The sequence below is a fragment of the Drosophila hydei genome, unplaced genomic scaffold (assembly GCF_003285905.1).
Source record: "Drosophila hydei strain 15085-1641.00,03,60 unplaced genomic scaffold, DhydRS2 tig00008124-arrow-arrow-pilon, whole genome shotgun sequence".
NCBI lineage: Eukaryota > Metazoa > Arthropoda > Insecta > Diptera > Drosophilidae > Drosophila > Drosophila hydei.
The window spans coordinates 611,042-635,063 of record NW_022045834.1 but is presented as its reverse complement, the minus strand read 5'-3'; the positions used below and the strand labels follow the sequence as shown (position 1 = coordinate 635,063).

The 24,022-nt window shown below is 36.3% G+C and overlaps 1 protein-coding gene across 2 annotated transcripts in view; it reads right to left on the bottom strand.

Moving 5' to 3' along the window:
- The window catches only part of LOC111600434 (disintegrin and metalloproteinase domain-containing protein 10), a 148,548-nt gene that overhangs the window by 5,571 nt on the left and 118,955 nt on the right, over nucleotides 1-24,022 (bottom strand). For both annotated transcript variants that reach the window (XR_002751485.2, XM_023316526.2), the window contains exons 5-7: nucleotides 3,759-4,279; nucleotides 1,325-1,471; nucleotides 42-202 (exon numbers count right to left, since the gene is read on the bottom strand). Coding sequence is in view for 1 of the 2 variants with exons in the window: in XM_023316526.2 (XP_023172294.2) it covers nucleotides 42-202; nucleotides 1,325-1,471; nucleotides 3,759-4,279 (829 nt within the window). In the remaining variant the exon portion in view is untranslated. The remainder of the gene's footprint in view (nucleotides 1-41; nucleotides 203-1,324; nucleotides 1,472-3,758; nucleotides 4,280-24,022) is intronic.

The window sequence follows — 24,022 nt, the reverse complement described above, 5'->3', positions numbered from 1 at the left end:
ACGATTAGAATAAATCATTTATTATTTAAATTGCTGCTCACCTGTAAGTAAATACATAGGCTAGACAAAAGTCTGAGTGATCCTCTAGCGAGTGGAGATTCAAAAAGTTCGAGACATCCATGTGCTCGTTACAAAATGCATTGTGAGGCCCGTTGTAGGAGTTGCGACAGGCGGAATCGTCATCGATTTTGATGCGTTGCACCTGGAGGAAAGGTTCAGCAAATCATTATAAATGAAAATAGTTAAAAATGTAAACAGAATAGAATAGAAATGTGAATATGATTCAATTTTCCCTTTGTTTCATTTCCAGTTCGTTCCAGTTTTAAGGCTATAATAGCCTAGTTTTAATACGTTTTCTCAGATCAATTTTGTTCAGCTTCACGTAAAGAAACTCAGCTCTGTCCAATATCTTTAAAGTATTGCAATTCCACTTCATTCCAATTTGAAAACTATGCAAATGTGAATCCTTTTCTTAACGAATATAAAACGGAAGGAAACTAGGACTGACACAAGTCACAACTGTAAAATTAATCAGCTTCACAGCTCGTTTATTGAAGGGTGTTCCCTTTCCTATTCGTTTCGCCTATTAAGCTATACTAGCAGTAGATTACTTCTGCTTACCTCAGCTTAACTTGTAGTAGGTCAGCTTTGAACCCAACTCAACTCAATATAAAACCTTAAAAATGTGTTAATTCCAGTTCATTCCACTATTAAAACTATGTAACGTTATTATACGTTAATCCTTTCAGTCCCAAATGCGAAATTGAATGAAACATAAGCTTTTTTTTACTCAACTCAAGTACTTAAGGATGTTCCATTACCCATTCGTTCCTCCCTTAAAACTATACTAGCGCTATTCAAAATGTCTTTTGGTCAATAAACCCAATTCAATAATTTAAACCAAAACATTTAAAGTGTTCCAGTTGCAGTTCGCCCCACTAGTAAAATATATTACTCTTATACAAAACGTTAATCCTTTCAGCTTAAACGAACTTGGCTTTAATGCTTGGTATACTAAAACCCATCTTAGCTCAACGCCAGCGCCAGCGCCAACGGGACTCGTTTCACGCATAATTATTGGGGCTGTCTGCGCTTAAATGTTTCTCTTTACAACCCTGATGAGGTTGTCCTGGTTCTGGAGCTGGTTCTGGTTCTGGTCCTGGTCCAGGGACACGCTCTTTGTTCTGTGGCCATTGTTGGCTGTGGATGTGGCTGTGGCTGCGGAGCCACCCTCCCGACTAGCATTGCTCCGTTCGGCAATTGGCAACCAACAGGGGGCGCTGCTGAGCTGTTGCTGTTGCTGTAGCTGTAGCTGTTCACTCACCTCAAAGCGTATGTTGCGATGCTCCGTCCGTCCATCGAACTTTGTGTTGCGGTAAATGTAATTAACGGCCGTCACATGATGTGCAATCAGCGATGTGATTTCCTCACGGGTCTTCACATCCACCTCGTACTTGCGACCGCGATCGTGCTGTGTGCGCCAACATGAAAGGGGAGTCACCAAAATATCCAAATTAATTACCACAAAAAGTACAATACAACAAAATAAATAAAAAATTAAAAATAAAAATCAATGAACTCGACTCAACAGCGCGCGCGCTGGTGCTCGTAATAAAAATCTCAACCGCAATGCCGCTGCGCTTGACATTTTGAGCAAACGAGGGGCGTGGCAAACAAAGCAGCCAGACAAACAAACGACCCCATTCCCCAGCCTCCTTCACACACACACACCACAAGCACTCTTCAAATATATTTGTATAAAAATGCAAATTCAGCTAAAAACCCGTCGAATATTTTTCAGAAGTTTATTCGCTTTTATATTCGCGTGCGCGTTGAGCGGGTGGATTTGCGGGATTTCGTGGTTTTTAACTGAGCGGTGTGGGGCACGTGGGGCATGGTCTATCAGCGCACCGCTAACGGCAGTTTTTGGTTCCAAAATCAAAATGCCGCTGGGCTCAGTGACAAAAAGCGAATGAATAGGACAAACAATTGAATATGTATAGACCTACAAATGCCCTGTACAATTTAATTCGAGAAGAATTATTTAAAAATTCATTATAATAAAAAATATAAACTATATATTGTTTGAATAAAAAATTCAATTTCTCTTTGAAATACAAATTAGAATAACTTCTAATTATGTAAAAGTAAAAATTTAAATATATATCTAAATTTTCTAATATAAGAAATTATAATTTCTTGTTATAATAATGAGTCAATAATATTAAAACTTAATTTTCGCGACATACAGCTACCAATTCAATATACCCCTTTTACTTCAATAGACTGGCCAATAAAAACGCGTCACGAACGCAGCGACGAACGAAACAAATGCGCGAATTATGCAAAACTCATTGCAAATAAACAGACAAAACAGTGAAGAGAGTAAGGCAAAGAGAGGGAGACGCACATAGAGAGTGAAGACAGAAGCGGGTTGAGCATGTCACAAGAGGGTCGGGGAAGCTGCAAAATGAACCTGACGAGGATGTTGACGTCGACGTCGACAACAACAACAATAACATCGCGTACAGTGCGAAAAAATGAACGTAAACATAAAGTGCGGCAAAAGAATTGCTTGCGAACGAGCAAGCGGAGAGCAAAAGAATTGTCGAGGAAAAGACAGAGAGAGAAAGAGAGTGAGAGCGGAAGTACGGAGTGAGGCTATAACGATTGATTGCATGCGCTGTAGATATCGAAGCAGGTCAGCTGATTGGATGATTGCTTTGAAGACGCCGACAAGCAAGGGCAAAGCTCGAGCAAATTTTAAGGCAGCAAAGAAAAGAAAAAAACACCCTATATGGGGTTGTTCAAGAAAATGTGTGGGGCAATGCATGAGAGCCGCTTGAATTATGCTCTAAATGATTTCGTGTGTGCTAAACACTTGAGGTTATTGTTAACTCAAGATAATAATTATATGAAAATTTAATTATGTTAAGTTGGGTCGTCATTTATTAGAAAGCAAAGTTGAAAGAAATTGATTCTGAAGTGATGAGAGCATGCTCAAGGATAATTTAGTTGAATACTAAGTGAAATACTAAAATAGCATTGGAATTAAAAGATGAAATCAGATTTGGCTAATGATCTGGGACATATGATATGATATAAGAATATTCTAACTGCTTTTTCAGAAACTAGTTTCTATTATTTTCTTCTTAACTTCTATGAATCTTCAAATCCGATAATATTTTCCGTTTAAGTCTAAACAAAATAGATGCAATAAATCAATGTAGTGAAATTTCTCCATTAAGATTCCTTAATCTTGACAACTAACGAAAAGTTTTGCTTAACTTTTCAAAAAATCAAAAAAATTCAACTAACTTTCCACCAACTAAGCCAACTTTCTGCTAACTAAAGAACAATTTTCACTTAACGTAGCGCATCACTCAATTTCTTTGAACGAACAGAAAAAAAATGGCGTCGGACTGACTACGCGCAACGTACTCCAACTCATACAGTCGTCTCACTCGCACTCCCTCAACCATTGCCGCACATTCAAAAAAGAAGAAAAAAGTCGGCCTTTTGTTTTATGCTTCAGAGCCAAAAAGTGAAGCGTTCGCTCGTAAAAAATTGCAAAATTCATGGATTTTGTTTTGTGTTCTTTAAGCCACACAGCTAACGTAGCTACCGTAGCTCGAGCTGCTGCTGCTTCGGTTTTAATTTGGCGCACGAGCTGGCAGGCCAAGTCCACTCTACAGTTGCCACGCACCAGTCCCGTCCCCTCCCCCAAACTCAGCTTCCACCTTGATAGTCAGACTTACATCAGCAATACCCTCGCGTATATGACGCCAAATCAATGGATCTGTTTGTATATACAGCGAGCAGGTATTTTTGTTATCCTCACGGCCACGTCCGGCGCCAGATGAACCGTTGGCCGCGGCATTGTTGCCCCCACCAGCCCCGCCGTTGCCATTGCCACTGGCCCGACGCACACGCTCATGGACCAGTTGACGCCATTCGGCGACATTGGCCGTGGTGCCCAAACGTCGTCCGGTCTCTGGATCATAGAATCCACCGTTGCTATCGCCCAAGTTTGCTTCCTTTGAATATTTCTGATGTGGAAATTTGAAATCATCATCGCTGCTGGCATATTTCTTCGGTGGATGTTGCTGTTGCTGTTGTTGTTGTTGCTGAGCAGCAGTTGCCTTTTTGTGTTGCTGTTTCCGGTGCAGCTTTTGGACATCCTTTGACATGGGCACTGGCAGCTCCTCAACCGCTGAATTTTGTATATTCTCCATCCATTGTGAGACCTCCTCCGTAATGCCACAGCCGCCCACGTGACCTGCAAGAACAAAAAGAAAAACAACAAAATTATAGTAAAGTTGATGTCGAGTTCAGGTTGAGTTGCGAGAGTCAGCCTTCAAAAAAATGTAACAAAACAGGTCAGTATTCGAGCTGGTTGTTATAGACTGCTTAATGCTCGCTTAAGGTTAAAAAATATTTTAATATAAATATATATTTTTTATATTAATATTAATTGCTAAAATGCATTAATTATTTCATTTTATTTAGTTGTAAATATTAAACGAATCAATATATTTGTTAATCAGCAAATTTATATTTGCTAATAAAAGCTATAAAATAAGGTACGAAATCTATTTAAATTTAATTTTATTTAAATTTATTTTTGTTTACAATGTAAAAAGTTGCTGAAGACATAAGAAAATAAATTTATATTTCCCGTATTGTCAAGAAAAGTAGCCTTATAAGCGTGGCAGAATATATGGGACAATACCATTTCAGTGAAGCCGTATTATAAATATTTGTTAACACTTTCGTGGCTCACACATCACTCAAGCCCAATACACTTTCTTGACGCTTTTCATGCGAGCATTGAAGAAAATATAAATTTTGTGTCTAGCACGTTTTCATTTTAAGCAAATTAATGCTGATGCAGCCGCAAAAGGCAGCAACAACATTTAGTTTTGCGTTCACCTACGCTGGACGTGGGCCAAATCATTTTATGCCAAGAGAAAAATGGAAATGTATAAAAGCAAAAAGAGAAAAGTAAAAAAAAAAACAGTAGAAAAGAAGAAGCAGCAGCGCAGCATAGCATGGTGAAATTATTTATGGTGCACAAAATGAAAACCACGAAAATGTAATTAAAGCGCAAAACACACAGACACAGAGAAAATGCCAAGTACGGGTGAATGAAGTAAAAAATAAGAAAAATAATATAAAAAAAAAAAACAAATGCAGAAAAAACGTAAATAAAAGAACAAAAATTTATAATGTGAAATGCCAAAGTCAAATGTTTGAAATGAGAAAAAAAACAAGAGAAATTAAATAAATTACAAAAGTGTTGCATACTTTCGAGCGTTCACTGCAATTTAAACGTAATATACACTGACGAGCAAAACTGTAACACATGTTCAATGTTCTCACTTCAACGGTCTGTATTATCTTTTATACTTTATGCATGATTATGATCATAGTCTTGTTTTGTTAGTGAAATATTTGGCTCTTTTATTTATAAATTTGAAGACATTTGATTAGCAATAAGAGAAATACAATAGCAAAGAGTAAAAAAAGTCAAATGTTACAGTTTTGCACTCGCAGAGCAAAACCTATTTACTTTTGTTTCAAAGCTTTTTTTACCATTAAAACTTATTTGTTTTTGTTTAAATCGATAAACCTTGATCATTTTAAGTCAATTTGCAAAATAATTATGATGGCTGATGAAAAGAAAAAGGAAATAATCGAATTATTGATAGGGGCGAATCCGTTAGGAAAGTGGCTAATAAATTTGGTGTTAGCCACATGACTGTGCAGTGTTAAAAACAAAAACAGTTCAGAAAACATTAAAATCAATAAAGGAGGCCGACCGCGACTTTTAAGCCAACGTGACACGCGCCACTTGGCTAACTTAGTTACAGGCAATCGCGACTTTATGCCAATAAAAGCGGCTAATGTGTTAAATTTAAATGCCAGTGAGTGGACAGTCCGTCGCAGTCTCGGCAGATTGGGGCTTAAGGCCAATGAAAGAAAAAAAAAAACCATTTCTAGCTAACAGGCACATTAGTTTGCGTTAGAAACTGTGCTATAATGCATGAAAATTTGGCTCTAGCTGATTGGGATGCCATAAGTTACAAATAAAAAGCTTAAACAATGCTAAACAAATTTTTTCAAGGTTATTTGGTCAGATGAAACTAAAATTAATCGTTTTGAGTCAGACGGACGACGTGGTATTGGACTAGGAATCCCACAGTCCAATCGGCAAATACAGTGCGGTGCACGGTGGCGGGTCCATAATGGTTTGGGGCTGTATTTGTACAAATGGAGTTGGGCCCTTACTGTTAATCGATGGGATAATGCGTAAGGAGCAATACCTAAAAATTTTTCAAGAAAATTTGGGAGGAGTCATTGGCAACATGGGTCTGGCTGTTGAAAATTGCATTTTTCAGCAAGACAATGACCCAAAGCACACATCCCATTTGGTGAAAAATTGGTTATTGAACCAAAAGTTTCAAACTATGAAGTGGCCACCGCAATCTCCAGACATGAATCCCATAGAAAATGTATGGAGTCATCTGAAATCGCAGCTTGCGAAATATACGGCCCCTCCAAATGGCAGGATGGAGTTGTGAGAGAGAACGAAGGACGTTTGGTACTCGATTCCACCTGAAATGGTGCGACGCTACACGCAAAGTATGCCAAACCGTATAAACAACCTCAAAAAATCAAAAGGGCTGTGGACCCGTTATTAAAAAAAATTTAATAAAAATATTTGTTTAAAAATATTTGCAGTGCAAAACTGTAACATTTGACTTTTTTTACTCTTTGCTATTGTATTTCTCTTATTGCTAATCAAATGTCTTCAAATTTATAAATAAAAGAGCCAAATATTTCCCTAACAAAACAAGACTATGATCATAATCATGCATAAAGTATAAAAGATAATACAGACCGTTGAAGTGAGAACATTGAACGTGTGTTACAGTTTTGCTCGTCAGTGTATATATATAACTGAAACACACACACACACATATATATATATATATATATATATATATATATATATATATATATATAACAATTGGTGCTTTATTCATTTTTATATACATTTAAAACTGTTGTCTGTTTCAATGCATTTACTCTTTGGCCAGCGGAAACAGTTAATAGCCACGAGTCCGGTAATGAAAATTTATTGTTTTATTGTTTAAACGCTGCGCGACTGCTCCGTCCCTTTACTTTTTGCACCGCCCTCCCTTTTTTTGTAAATTTGTCTTTTATCTTGACGCGTTTTCCACACAGCAGCAATTGTCAACTGAAGCACTCAGAAATCTTTTTCTTCCTTTTTACTCATTTTCGTTTAGTTTTTTAAAGTTGCCCGCATTTTTATGGCTCTGGCAATTTACATACATTTTGCATATCTGGCCTGCAATATGGGCGCACTGTTCGCTCTGGGGCAGTAAGACAATGCCCAAAGTCGCTTTAAGTGAATTAAAAATACAAAAAATAATACAAAACAAAGAAATCATTTGTAATCTAGACAAGCATTCTGTGGGCTCTTGAGCCTTGTAAGTGCGCTACGAAAAGATTTTTGGCTTAAAGCAATAAATAAATAAAGCAAGCAAGTAAATATTATATACATTTAAACGAAAAATAAAACATTTTTTTTCCAATTTTAAAAGAAATTTGTTGAAGTTTTAAGTTATGTTTTTTTTGTTTTGTTTTGATATATATTTTTAATTATAAATTTCTTAATATAAAAAATTCAGTATTAATATTTGTTTTAGGTAAATAATTTCAATTATTTTTATTTTAATTTTTATATTTTTGTTAATGTGATATTTTTTAGTCATATATTTTATATCTTTATATAAAATAAAATAACTATTTTGTCTTAGGAATAATAAATAAATTTATTTTATATTTATTAATAAATAAAACACGCCTTTAAGTTGCTATAATTTTTAGCAAGAATTTTCTTATTTCTGTTAAATTTAATAATAAATAAAATTCTTTTAAAAAATATAGTAGCTATTATAACTTATATATAGTAAATAAATTAAATTTGTACAATTTGATTAATTATTTAACAAATATGAATTAAAGAAGTTTCAATAAAAAAATTCTTTTTTAAAATATGTTAAATTTCTTTAATCAATAACAATTAACAATTATGATTCTCAAGAGCTTTACTCTCTGAATTATGTTTAAAAAGCACTTGAAATAATCTTTGTTTACTCAAGCTCAATAACCAATCACATATAGTCATGTTATATATATATATATATATATATATATGTATGTGTATATATTTATTTTTTATTTGACGTACGTGCTTAAATCAGAGTATACGCTTGACTTTAAAGAGCATAATCGAAAGTGCGCCGTAGTGCAAATAATAATAATAAAAAAAGGAAGCTTTTGACCGGGCTGGTATTAAGAATTCAGTGCACTTTTCATTAAAAGTTTTTATTCTTTTTTATTTTTGTTTATTTTTGTACGTTTTTCTTCTTCTCTTTTTATTTTTGGTTTCTACTTAAATTCCATCTCTCCAATGCCGCTGACCGGCTTCAACGAACCGTTAAAACTCATAACAGGCCACCCAGTTTTACGGAGCGACCCACTCCCGGATTTCCACCCGCTCCCACGCCACTCTCCCTCCCAACCTCTCTCCATCCGACAAACACACACAATTCGAAATGGGATTTCGGACTCGGGGCCACACAGTGTGTACACACTGGCTACATTGCAGTTTTCAGCTGTGCCATAAATTTTTATTTGGCCGCGTGCTATTGTGTCAAGTTGGACGCAGAAGTGTGAAGAGCGGGAGTTAGGGGGAGTTATGGCTGCTGCTGATGCTGCTGCTGCCACTGCCGTTGCCATTATCATTATGCTTTTACACTGTTTTCCCTTACCTGGCCAACAGCTCTTCTTCTGCCACTTCTTCTGTTTTTATTCAAGCCAACGCACAATGCACTGTTTGTCTTTATTATTTCTTTGCGTGAAGAGTTCAGGGCGTTGCCAAACTTCAACTGGCTGCTGATTGTATGGCAACGCCGCCGCAACAACAGCAATGAAAACGCGACCTATGCCAAAGCGCAAATTGTACGCCAGGTGCTAAAGAGCTAAAGAGCACGAGCACGAGCTCGAGCTGTGGCAGCGGCAGCCACTAAATACATAACACTCGACAAGCCAAGAATCCGACAGCGCGCAGCTTCCGCATTTTCTTTTCCGCTGCATCTCGGCACTCGCCTCGTCTCGCCCCGCCCTGCAGCCCAACTTCGCCTCAACAACTCTCTCTTGGGTGTAATTTGCATTTCAAAGGCATCCTTCCCTTAATTCTCTGTCTCTCCTCCTTGTGTCCTATAAGCCTCAAAGCTGCACAGGGTATACTCAACTAGGAAATTATTGTGCAATCATTTCGTGAATCTGATTAGAAGCAATGTTATGGTGCTTTGAGCAAACTTGAAGATATTTCAGTTAGTTTCAGGATTTAACTCAAGAAAATACTGGGCGACAATTTTTTGTTTGGGGTATTATACTATTTTCATTTAGAATAAGATATTCTTATGCAAGCAAACGACTGGAATGTCTTGAATGAATAATGAAAATAATAATAACAATGATAATGATAATGAGCATGGTATTAAAAATATAATAATAATAATAAGAATAAAGCTGATGATAATGAAAATGCTAATGTAAATAATAATTATGATGATGAGAATAATAATCAATATATTGGGATTAAAAATATAATAATAAGAATAAGAATAATGCTGATGATAATAAAAATACTAATGAAAATAATAATTATCATGATGAGAATAATAATCAATATATTGGGATTAAAAATATAATAATAAGAATAAGAATAATGCTGATGATAATGAAAATGCTAATGAAAATAATAACTATGATGATGATGAGAATAATAATCAATTTATTGTTAATAAGAATATAATAATAATGATAAGAATAATGATGGTAAACAAACCACTAATGAGAATTATAGAATAATAATGAATAATACAGTTATAAGACTAATGATAATGCTATTGAAAATAATAATGAGACAATTATCATTATCTAGAATATATAAAATAATTATAGTAATAAAAAAGATTAAGTCATCATGTATAATACAATATAAATAACGAGGCTAATGATAATGCCAATGAAACTGTTTGAATTGTAATGGTAATAATAATACAATATGAATAATAGGAAAATATATTGAACTATATATAAATATATATATATATATATATATATATATATATATATATATATATATATATATATATATATGTGTGTGTGTGTGTGTTTAATAATATGATTACCATAATTAGTGATAATGAATAAGGCCAATGACAATGACAGTAAAAACATAAATAATAATGATAATGATAAAAACAAGAAAATGCTGCTTTAATTATCACAGATAACAGTTAAAGTCCATAGATTGGTCCAATTATATATCAGGAAAACCTGTTATATTGTTATAGATTGGTCTAAGCATCCATCGAGTCCAACTGTTATACAGTTAGTTTCACCCTTTACAGGGCGCTCTGGCGCAGTCGCCTAGAATTGTGATTAGATTAGGGCAAACGGTATGCTCATTGTATAGCGCTTTGTGCACCGCGGCATTACCATTTTAAGGGGGCTGCAAAGCTGCTGCTCTTGCTGCTGCTGCTGCTTTTTCTCTGGTTTAAGAGCGGTCGCTCATCTTACTCCAATGACCCGTTTTTTATTTCGCTTTTTTCTGCGACTTTTTGCACCTTTTTGTTGCTGTTGTTGCTATTGCTGTTGTTGTTGCAGCGCCTTTACTTTCTTTTGGTTGGTTTTTAGGACAGCTTTGTTGTGTCTTCTGTATCCCGTCCATCACTGTGAGCGTCTGCTGGGGGGCGGCTTGCATTCAATCGTGCTTATCTGATGTGTTTGCCTGGACGCAGGCAGTCAGGCATCAGCTGGATCCTTTTGCCCAAGATGTTGTCTGATTTTCGGTCTTTATGCTGTGCGCTGTTGCTTTTGAGTGTGGCACTCGAGATGGCAGCGCGTCCTGCCCCAACTGAATATATTCTTTTCTATATGTGCGAGATTTCTGTATCTCAACATATGTGTGTGTGCGTGTGTGTGTGGGTGTGTGTGTGGGTGTGCACGTGTGTGTTTGGCCTCTCAGCAGTCGCGGCATTTCAATCAGCAGCTGTTGGCGCAGTTTACTTCACATTTCATTTTCCAATTCTCTTGCTCTCTCGCACCCTTTGGCTGCCACTCAAACGTTAGCTTTTTTGTACCTTTTCCACACCCACTCGCACACTCAGTTGTTGGTTGTGCACACCCAAGAGCTAACCACACAACCGACACTTCAATCATATTTTGCTGCAGCGTCGCAGCGTCGCTCCGAGATTTCTTCACAGAGATTAAAGTGCACTTTGGTGTTATCTTTCCCAGCAGTCGCTTCGACACCCAATTCAATCCTGCCCCCTGCTCAAACCCACTTCTAAACTGAAGCAACTTGCACTTGTACAAGATTTTTTCTATTTTTCTATTTTTTTTTTTTGTCTGTGCCTTTGCCTTTCTTGTTTCTTGTTGCTCCAATTGCACAAAAGCCACGCGCTCGACTTATGAATTTTACAACTTCCCGTTGCTAGCTGGGGCCAGGGCATTGGGTTTTTTCCCCTTCCTTAACATGCTACTGCCAAGGGGATATCCAACACAACAGCAACAACAGAAAGAAGCAGAAGAAGAAGAAGAACAAGCGTCAGTCAGAGACAAACGGCGCTCAGACATGCAAGCGGCTTTTGTATAGCTCCAGTTGGGGTTTGGGGCTGCGGGTCGGTCCATTCGACCGTCTCCTTTTCCACCAATTCGGGCCACTTGTGACCTCTGCAAGATGCGCAGCAAAAATGAAAAATAATCCCAAATTCAATTGCAAATGAAATTGAGGGCGAAAAAAAAACACGCCCTTACAAAGCGAAGCAGCATGAAGAAAGGAACACCCGCATACCATACAACGAAAAATCCCTACAGGCCAACAAAAAATAAAATAAAAAATAAAACACAAAAAAACAACAGACGTTTTTCTCAATTTGTTCGCCTTAAACATGTAAAGAACGCGTTTGAGCCCGGCACATGCAGCTCCGTGCACAATCAGAAGTCAACACGGCTTAAATACCCATTAAACTTGTTAGCATGAAACGAGTGCTGCAAACTTGCTTGATTTATCGATAAATATCGTTTATGTAAATGCAATGTTTTTGCTGTCTAAGAAAGTTATTAAGACCGTTTAGCTTTTATTTACTGGCTTTTATGCGCTCTCTCTGTCTCTTTTTATATTTTCGACCTTCCTCTCTGTCTCTCTTGGTATATATCTAGCTCTTTCTCTGTCTCTATATGAAGGTATGCATCGATTTTTCTCTTTCTTTCTGTCTCTCTCCTTGTCTTTCTTTCACTCTCTCTGTATCTCTCTCTCGCTCTCCCTCCCTCTCTATCTCTCTCTCTCCCTCTCTCTCTCTCCCATGTCAACGTCTCTCTCTCTCTATCTCTCTCTCTCTCTGTCTCAGTTTTTCGCTCTCTAACTCTCCACTGCTCTCTCGCTCCTCTCTCTCTCTCTCTTTCACTTTACTTTCTGTCTCTCTCTTTCATTCTCGCTCTTCACCTCTCTTTCCCTATCTTTCTCTCTCCTTCTCTTTCTGTATCTCTCCTTCTCTTTCTCTATCTCTTCTTCTCTTTCTCTATCTCTCCTTTCCTCTTTTTCTGTCTCTTACAATTTTTTCCTCTCTCTCTCTCTCAATCTTGATTGGTCTTTCTCCTTCTCTCTTTTTTTGAAAATCTTCCTACATATAACCCGTTATTGAGCCTTGTCCATTCATTCTCACTTTCCTCTTTGTGGCACATTCGCAATTGAAAAAGTCCTCCAGCTCTTCACATATTCTAGTCAGAGTCGTTTCCCCTAAATACCCATACTGAATCATTCACTTGCCAAAATGTGTATTGCCCGATTACGTTTAAGTATAAATTGTGATGCTGCTGCTGCTGCTTGAGCTGTTTGTTCTTTTCATTTCTTCGAATTGTTATAAGTATATAATAAAAAATTTAATAGCATACAAGAGGGCGTCACATGTTGCTAAATGCCACGGGCAAAAGTTCGCTGGGCGTTCTCTGCACATGAACGGGGCGTGGCATGCACGCACACAGTCAAGCGTGCGTGTGTGTGATGGTGGGTGGGTGTGTGTTCGGTTGTGTATGTAAATACATTACATATAATTCATTGTAATTTGCTTTTATTTTGCAAATGATTTGATTATTTTGTTCTTGTTGCTCCTTTAGTTTTGTTTACTTCGTCGTCATTTCCATCTCAATCATCATCATCATCATCATCATCATCATCATCATCATCATCATCATCATCATCATCATCATCATCATCATCATCATCATCATCATCAGCAGCAGCAGCAGCTTCATTGTCGCCCATGTCAACGTCAACGTCAACGTCAACGCCAACGCCAACGTTATTTGGCTGCCTCAAACTGTTTACTTTGCAATTGGTTTTTTTTTATGTTTGCATTTATATTATTATTTGTTTTAATTAAATAAAAAAAATGTTATAATTTATGCCAGGCATCGTATGTATGTGTTGTTGCTAAAGATTGAGCCTTTAATGCCTCAAAGGATCAAATTTAAGCAGCTTATGAATGCCAGCAAGAATAACAATACTCTGTAGGCTCCTGCCTCACAGTAGCTCTTCAAAGCTCATTAACAATTTCATTTAAAGGCTTTGCAGTGTCTCAGCTCAATTCCATTGATATAAGTTACTTAAGTGCATATCCTTATGTGTTGGCCTAAGCAGCTGCTGTTTTTACTGCATATATTATATAAACTAGTCTTAAATAAGTTTTGCAATGCTTAAGAGGTAAAACCTTAATTAGGTAAGCTGCAGTAGAGTACTGCAAAATGAATTTATATTTGCAAAATAAAGCAAATATTAAACAAAAAATATCAGAAAAAATAACTATATTTTTTTAATATATGAATATTTTTTAAAATTTGTATATAAAAATGTTTGAAAATTATATTTAACTTTATAAAGCTAAAACTAAACTTTAAAGTTTTTAAAAGTTTTGTAGTCATATTTTATTATTTCATAAATAATTTATAAGGTAATTAAATGATTCCATATGATTGTATCTATAGATGTATAGATATACTCTTTGACCTGCTACATTCCCAATGGATTGTGATATGGCTTATAAAGACAATGCTATTCACAAGTATTTTAGTATATGTATTAAGCTCTAAATCGAAAGATATTGTCTTTCATATTTGCCACATGAAGTCTCCAGCTTCAGTAGCAGCCAAATGCTTTGCATTCATTCCCATCCCATTCCATCGCAATACTCTTATTCATTTTATAAACAAATATAAAACAACAAACTAAAATTCTATATGAAAAATAATCCATTTTCGATTTGAATTTGAGTTTCCTCTTCAGCCAATTTCAATTTCTTATCAAATTGATTTTCAACGCATATCAGCATCAATAAACATTTATTTTTTTCTAAACTCAAGAAATGGAATTCCAAAGGCATTTGCAACCAATAAAAATGCCATTTGAAGTGAATGGGCAATGTGGAAAAAGCTAAACTACAGGCAGCTGTCTGATATATATTTAATTTGGCAAAAATTAGTTTGCCCATGAATAAACATGCTGAATAAAAATTGTTTTCTCCAATACGTTGACAGTTTCGTAAGGCAGCTGCCTCAAGTATCGATACAGACGCACACACACACACACACTCAGACTTAGTTGAGTTGGTCAAAACAAATCTTCAATTTATTTACACAACGCCCAAAGCCGTCTCAGTCTGTGTTTGTGTCTGTGGTCATATAATAACGTCTATGTATTGCTATTTTTAGGTAGTATATTTTGTGTGAGAACTGTTGCCTAGGCACTGTTTATGCCCAGCAGCTATAGCTCTTCCTGTCGCCGTCACCTGCGCTTCAACACTTCCAGCATAAAGCCAGACGCCAGGCGAAATCCAGTTGCTCACTTGGCCAAGTGGGGGCAAGTCTGCTGTACTCTGCCCTACGCCCAAGTGTGATATTACGCATTTTGGCAACGTCCGACGCGGGTGTAGACTAACAAATATACGACTGACACGTGGTCAGACGGACAGACAGAAGGAAAGACAGACTGAGAGACAGACAGACAGTGGGTTGATTCTGGCGACAACACAAACTTCGCCTTTTCGCATACAAATTAGTTTTTGCGGCTGCGACTCGCTTTGTTGCTCGCTTTGGCAATCTGTTTTTGGTTCTTGGTTCGCTTTCAGCTTAAATATATTAATATTAAAATGCATAGAGAGATACATTAGTTTTTATGTAAATGCGCTAAACCCAAGTAAGCGTGTGGCTCGGCTTAGATTTCCATCTCAGATCTAAGCTGCTTACAATTAGAGATTACTTGGAGAAAAGTTTATGAGAATGAATGGGCTGACCAAGCAAGAGTGATACTATTTCCGATCGCTATATTCGACTAACTCTTCAAGTTATCGATAACTTTTCAAATGATGAAATGCTCAGAATGCTTTGCCATTTAAGCTGTTCACTTTGTATATTAAGACAATACTTCTACTAAGCAAGAGTGGTGCCACTTTCAATCACTATATTTGAGTAACTCTTCAAGTTATCGATATTTCAACTTATGAAATGCTTAGTATGCTTTTGCCATTTTGTCAATACTTATCGATATACAATATGAAAATGAAAGGGCTGACCAATACCAGAGTGAAAGTATTTTCGATCACTATATTCAAGTATCTCTTCAAGTTATCGATAACTTTTCAAATGATGAAATGATCACTATGCTCTGCCATTTAAATTGTTCGCTTTATATATTAAGACAATACTTATCGATATACAATATGATAGTCAAATGGCTGGCCAATGCCTGAGTAATGTTGTTTTCGATAACTATATTTGTGTAACTCTTCAAATTATCGATAACATTTCAATTGATAAAATATTTACTATTTACTGCTTTGCCATTTAATTTGGTCACTTTAAATATTAATACTGCTTTGTTTTACAAAAATATGTCTATACTTATCGATATACAGTATGAACATTAAAAGGATTGTTCAGGCTCAGCCAGACTGATACTATTTTTGCTAACTACATTAGATGAACTCTTCAGGTTATCGATATCATTTCAACTGTTTAGTAACGTTTGCCATATTAATTGATCAAAATGTATATATCGATATATATCGATACACAATATACTCGTTAAATTAGCTTAGTTCATCTCTAAGAATCATAAATAATTTCCCATTTGCCTTGTCTAATTGTTATGGCTGTTAAATTTCGTGTTCCTGTGCTGGCTGCAGCCACCTGCTTTGATACCTATCCGAGCTATTGGCCATGCCAGCGCTGCTTGTCACTCAATTCAAGTGCCGTAGCAAAGATAAACAAGAATTTGTGAAGAAAAGGAGGCAGAATGCTTAGTTAGAGCCTAAAAGCAAATGAAAATGGTAGCCAAAGCAATTTGCGGTCCAGCCAGGATAATGAGAAGTGTGTGTGTCTCTGAGTGTGTGTGTGTGAGGGAGGCAGAGAAATGTTCATATAGCAACGAAATGACAGGACATCAGTTCCAAGTTTCAGATACACAACTTTGAGTGCGTGCAAATGATGTAGAAATAAGCCAAGTCTGTCGACTACGCGTGTGTGTGCGTGTGTGTTTGTATCGTTCACTAATTAACGACAGAATAATTTGCCATGCCATGAATGAAAACGAGGCTGCAAAACTACGGACAACTAAAGCCTCTTGTTAGGAGTCTATGGCGTGGGCACAAAGGCCTATCTGGTAGCAGGCGGCATGAGCCGCTTGGTTCATGGTATTAGAAAAGTTCATTTGGCAAAGCAACTGTTTGGCTTTTGGCCCCTAAGCTCGCAGCCACAGGCAGCGCATCAGTTGCCAAAAATTTTGCATGCAAGGCAAAGTGCAATATCAACAAGCGACCAGAGACCAAGAGACAGAGACTAGACCAGCAAAGATGGAGAAAACAAGAGTGAGAGAGAGAGCAGGACACATATGTATATGTCGACTTGTCACACAATGCACAAAGTTTCAAAGGGACAAGTGCCTGGAATTGGACACATTCAGACACAGATACACACGCATACATAGACGAAAGATAGGCTGGAATTTGCTATGCAGGCGCTGGTAATGCTCCAAGATAAGAAAGCAATGAGTAGATGTGAAAGGGCGATAAAGTGGCTAGAAATGTGCTCAGAGGGCAGTACACTAAGACACGCACACACCCTTATATATATACATATATATATATAAATCAGTCCATATGTATTCAAATTTCCATTGCATGCAATTTGACCATAAAACAAATGAAACATTGCGGTTTCATTTGGGCCTTTTTTTTGGGGGTTTTCCCTACGCATACCTAGAAACATCAAACATCAGTTAGTGAAGGATAGGCATAGTGAATAGCCCGTCTATTGTGAACGTTGACTAGCTGAGTTGTGTATGTTGAATAGTGAATAATAGCTTATCCTGTTGTAAGCGACTGGCCGAACCATTCAAATTGATGTTTACGCAGATTATTCGCAGAGATTCACCAGCAAACAAAAACAAAAAAAAACAAGACATACAATAGCAACAGGAAACTTGTGGTTTGCCTAGACACTGAGCGAAATTGTAGAATTTCGTGTGGTAAAACCAAAAAATGCATAAATTATATTAAATTAAATAAAAATAAATGTTGTTGCTTATTAAATTAATTTATATGAAAATAGGTTAAATTTTTTATGACCATAAAATTAAAATTATTTTATAAACAACTTTGCGCCTAAAATTTTTAATTGTATAAATATTAAAAAAATGAAATTTATTAAAAAATTTCATTTGAAGTACTTTTCTTAATATAAAATAAAATAAAATAAATAATTGTCTTATTAATTTGTAAAACTTGCAGCTGAGAAGTCTGGAATTCTCAAGTACTTGGAAAAACCTGCGATAAATAACCCGGTTGCATGTTGGCTCCACGCACACCTAAGATTTATTTAACAATAGAAAAATAAAATGTTGATTGCCTTAGCTATTAAACATTATAAATTTAAAATTTAACAAGATAAATGTGACAAAATATTTTTATTTATGTCACAATAAATTTGAGAAAACAGCATAAATTACTAAAGAATAACCCAGACAATTGTTAAGCTGACAAATCAAACTGAAATTGTGCGAACGCAGCTTGTTGCAGTGTACAACAACAACAACAACAACAACAACAACAACAACAACAACAACAACAAGAGCAATAGCAGCACGAGTTTCATTTCCTCTATTGCAGGCCAAAACGGAAGTAACAAATATCATCAGGCCCAATTGCATTTGTGGCCGAAAAGTGGAAATATTTACTTGGACTCCGGAGTTGTTGTTTTGTTGTTGTTGTTGTTTTTTTTTTCTTGTGGAGAAATTTCTGGTCCGGGGGTTGTTTGGTTGCTTTGATGGCGCTGTCCAACTGTGGGTGCGGGTGCAGCTTTGATGAAGGATACTTAGTTAGTGGACTGCCTTCTGGACAAAAGGCAGACCAGCAGACAAGTACATTAGATAAAAGCCAGTACAGACAGCAGACAGCTGGCAGCAGGACTCCAATGGACTCCAAACGACTCTAAAGGCTACCAAATGAAGTGCAGCAGAAGATTTCGTGTTTGGGCATGATAAACGTGGTTTATGACTACGGTGCTTGCCCAACGTTTATGTCTGCCAGCATTCAAACATAATCTAAAGCTGTTAACGAGGCATTTGCCAAATAGGCGGAGGCACGCTTGAAATTTGCACAATAAATCCTTCAATAAATACAAGAGTTATGCACAAGCAAAGTGGCAGGCGGGTAGACGAACATAATATATACCGTATTAAATATAGAATTTAAATTAAATGAATATGTATTTAGTTGCTCTGTTTAAGCGAACTGAATAACTGTGAATTCGTAGGCATTAATAATTTTCAGTAAACAAATTTGGCGAACATTTGGTATTCTGTGATGTATTATATGGTATTTATTTTATTTCGTAAATACATTTTTTCAAAATAATAATTATTTTACGAAGTAAACTTATTGAAAATGGAAATTTGATATATTGAAATTTATTCTACATCTCAATAAGACAATGTTAACTTAGCTACATTTAAATAGCTCAAAAACAAAAAAATATCAAATTGTTTTATATGTTACATTTTAATGAAATTAATACTTAGATTTTATTTTTTTATTTTATTTTGTTTATTTTTTATTTTAATTTTATTTTGGTTTTTATTTTATTGTTATTTTATTTTCATATTCGTTTCATGTTTTTTATTTTTATTTTTATTTTATTTCTATCTCTTTAATTTTCTTTTCTCTTCTCTATTTTATTTTTATTTCTTTTGGATTTTGATTTTATATTTATTTATTTTTATTTTAATTATTTTTATTTTATATTTATATTTAGTTTTATTTTTCATGGTATGTTTATATTAATTTTAATTTAATTTGTATTTTATTTATAATTATATAAATGCAAATTGTAGTAAATTCTAGCTCTTAGTATTCTATTAAAGGATGGATTGTTATGCAACTGTAATCCATTTAGGCCAGCTAAGCGAACTGACAATGGCTTGTCAGAGTATCTAACTAACTACAGAATACTTTTAATAAAAGTGCCGTCAATAACTGAGATGAAAACCTTTGTGGACAACAAGTCGAGCAGCAGCAGCAGCTGTCAAAAAGAATAACAAGAGCAAGAAGAAGAATCAAGAAGAAAAAAAAACAACTGCAATGAACACTTCATTCAGCAAGTTTAAATTGAACTGAAAATTGTGGTTTAGCTGGCACTTCAAATCCAAAAATGAAAAACACACACACACAAAGAGATACACTCACACGCACACACACTATAACTGAGACAGCCATCGATTATGGCAGACGGCTTAAGAGCGAGTGGGTGAGTGTGGTGGGTTGTTGTGATGGTGGCGTGTTAGAGACCCGCTGGCGGCTGTCATGTGGTCGATTTTAAGTGCTTCCACTGCTGGTTATTTTCGGGCATCGTTGGTATTGGTGGGCGTTCACAGTGTCGGCCACTTGATAATGACTGCGATGACAACAGCATTGGCGACGTTGTCTTCAAAACAGGACTCGATGCGTTGCGATGCGATTCGATTCGATTCGACTGGCAAGTGCAATTTGCTGTGGCTGCTGCAGCCACAAAAACAACAACAGCAACAACTGCAGCTACAGCTACGGCACGAAGAACAGCAACAACTACAACTACAACATGAACAACAATTACTAGTACTACTGCAAGCACTTGACTATTTACCAATTGCTTTGCCAAACAGTTCGCTTTTCGTTGCTTTTGCTATGAAATCTTAATGAGGATTTTGCATTTGTTATGCGATTTCTTAGGCATTGCCTGAGAGAATATTAAAAAAAGGTTGGAATATTAATAGAAAAATGGAATTATAGAAGATATAAGCTATGAGATAGAAGAAAGATGGCAGATAAAAGACAGAGGATAGAAGACAGAAGACAGAAGACAGACACAGAAGACAGAAGACGATGGAATTTTATTTTATATCTTTAGATCTTTAGAAGGTAAAAGATATTGGAAAAATTTAAATAAAAGAAGAAAAATAAAATAATAATAAGGAAAGCGAAATCATAGTGAATGAAAGCAAAAAGATAGATCATCAGAAAAACTTCAAGTTCGATTTAATATAATACACAATTGATCAAAATAAAATAAAATATTTGTATAATTTAATAGTCAACACGAATCATATAAAAATATCAAACTTAAGATTATAAAAAAATAATTTAGGCTTAACAATTATAAATAAATTTGCTCTCAGACTTATTCAGAAAAAGATAAAAACATGAGGAAAAATAAATTTGAATAAATATATAAAATTGACTTGTTGGCTGGACTAAATTGAACTCATCTAATTAAGAATTTTAGATAGATTATCCTATAATATGTTAAGTACTGCTTTTAACGGGTTAAAAGTAGATATTCATAAATAGAGTTCTCTATTAAAATATGTTGTAGATGAAACGTAATTAAAATAGCTATGGAATCAACCATCAACTCACTGATTTTTCTAGTTATTGTTGAATGGAATTGATCAACTAATAGTTTGCATAATTTATGGAAATAGTCAAACACGTTTTATATTTAAAAGCTGAGCAACTAGAGTCTTTAACCTTATGAGCCAGAATCATTATTAACAGCTGCCATGAAGCTCAAGTATTTCAATATGAAATATTATGCCCAAGTTTTTAGTTTCTCATTTAGGTTTCAAATATTTTATTCTAGAACTTTGCAGCCCTTGAACTCACACGCTCTGCTTACGTATTCATAATATATATTATATCTATTTGTTCACCATCAGTTACATCCGTTTGCTCACATTTCTGCCTCTTATTATCCAATTCATTTCAACTAATTTGCATTGCTCTCTATTTATTTATGTTAATTTCAATGTGTAAATCTAATTTCTGGTTTCATCAACTTTAATTTTGCTAACTGAAAATATGTTCAAAACTTTAGTTGGCCACAAAAAAAAAAAGAAGAAGGTAGTCAAAAAGCAGCTTTGCCCTGACATTCAACACCAACGCCCACTCAATCCTTAGTCAACGAATACACCTGTATAAGCTGCATGAATTGTTATCACACACACGCACTCTCTCTTTCTCTATCTCTCTCACTCTCTCTCGCTCTGCCTGGCTCTTTCTATTGTTTCAGCATAAACTTGGAATATACATCATTTAGGAATACGAGTGAATATGGGCACGTTTATAAAAGTTTTTATCCTAATGTCCCTTTTTAATTAAACTCAAACACATGACCCGTTGATTCCCTAAGCACACATTGAGTTGCCACAGTTCACATATGTGTGTATGTGAGCGGGGCATGTTAGGTAGCCAACAATTTATGGCCATTGCCAGAAGCCACATACATATATGTATGTATCTAGCAAGGCATCCACAAGGACACTCTCTGACAACTATTCAAACAGAAATTTAATATTTTAGTAGTTAAATTATTTGGCACTTGTAATAAAACAAACAACTTGCAGTCATGCCCCTAGCCCACCGCTTCCCGCCCCCCGCCTCCTCTCCCTCGCTCGCTTAGCCCAAAAACTGCATGAAACAAGTGCAAAGTGGTAAAATGCAAAAGTTTTCTGAAGCCGCTGCACAAAACCGCATAACGGCGCATGAGTTTTTCGGTTTAGGGGCGTGAGGCTGTATAGCAATGTGGGCGTGGCTGGGCTGGGCTGGTTGGAAGATCTCAAAATATTCAACAGCCTGCACTCAAGGCAGCTCGTCTGGCAGCAGTTGCCTCGGCTGACCAAATGTTGTTAAATAGCACGAGCAAAATGTAAATATAAATTTCCAGCTAAAGATTTATGCATATTTTGAGGCAAGACAGGCAAATTTCTGACTTCGAGCTGAGCTGGGGCTTGTTGCATGGCAACACAAGAGTGCCCCCTCGACTGTGGCATGTGTGCTCTAAATTTTAAAATTTGTTCGAAATTGTCCTTGGTTGGCTGCTGCTGCTGCTGCAGCTGTCACAAGGACATGAACTGCAGCCGCTTGAATTATGGTGCAAGACATTGGCTAAAATCTTTGCCTCAACTCGCTCTCTGTACAGTTTCATATGCATAAGTGCGTGCGTGTGTGTGTGTAAATCCAATTGCCCACATTACGCATACGCCATGTAGCACATGGCTATGTGACTCGACTATTGTCATATCTGACTGGCTTCTTGTTTATGCACATTTACATATGTGCGTGTGTGTTTCTAATTGCATAAATTGCTGTTTAGTATTTTCGAAGAGCTCTGCTATACCTGTTCATATATTTGCAGCGCATAAAATATGTCAATTCACTTAAATATATAAATAAAATTTATATTTCAACAATAAAATTCTTGGAATTTCAGCTAAATATTAAGCCCAAAGCTTTGCTCTGCAGAATATAATATATAAAATTGTGCTTTTCCAACACTGGCTGCCCTTAAGTACCGTTGCACATATGACGTAAGCTGTAAGCCGACGTTACTGAAATTGATGACCATCATAATTTCTTGCCGCATGCATTTTCCATGCCAAGGGGCATGTGGCATGTTGTTAAAGGCTAGTCAACACACACACACACACACATGTATATCAATAAATATTTGCGCACAGGCTCGTCAAAAAATTGGAAGACGAACTGCAATATGGCAACCCAACTGTTAAGGATCGCCGGTCGTCCTGTCCGGCTCGTGACCCAACGCCAAAAACCTCAACCGCAGCGCGAAGCGAACGAAAACGATTTTAGTGTGCGGAATGTCCAACAATTCAATTTACCGCAAAACTCGTTATTACGGGTACCTAGCTAGCAGATCATCCACCAGCTCACCCACCAGCATACCTGCACAAACACACACATATGCATATTTGGCCAAAAATTGTTGCCATTTGATGTGGAAGCTGTTGCTGTTTTCCCCATTGCCAAGTGCAAAATGTATTTAAACCTGTCGTCTGCCACACCCACACACAGTGCAGACACAGCACACCCAACACACTCACACACACACACACATCACACTGACCACGCCCACTGTCCACACACCTAGTGCATGCACCCGGCCAGCATTTGTTGTGACTCTCACGTGTCTGCCTGCATTGGTGTGTGTGCGTATGTGTATGTGTGTGTACATTAAAATTTATGCAAATGTTAAAGTGTGTGTGAAATGGCCTCAGTTCGCCTTTGTCTGCTCGCCAACAATGCAAATTGGTGGAAACTGTTCGGCTTGGCTGTGGGTTGGGGAGAATGACGCTGGCTGTTGCCGCATGCTGCGTGATTCTCAGCACTAAAAATATTAAAATATTTCAAATGACAGACTGTGGTTGCGCATCCTTTAACGTGTCAACGATTTTTTTGTGCATGGTTTAGCAATTAAATGGTTATCTAAATTATCAGAATGGCCAATAAAATAAATTTCGTTTCATTATTTAGTA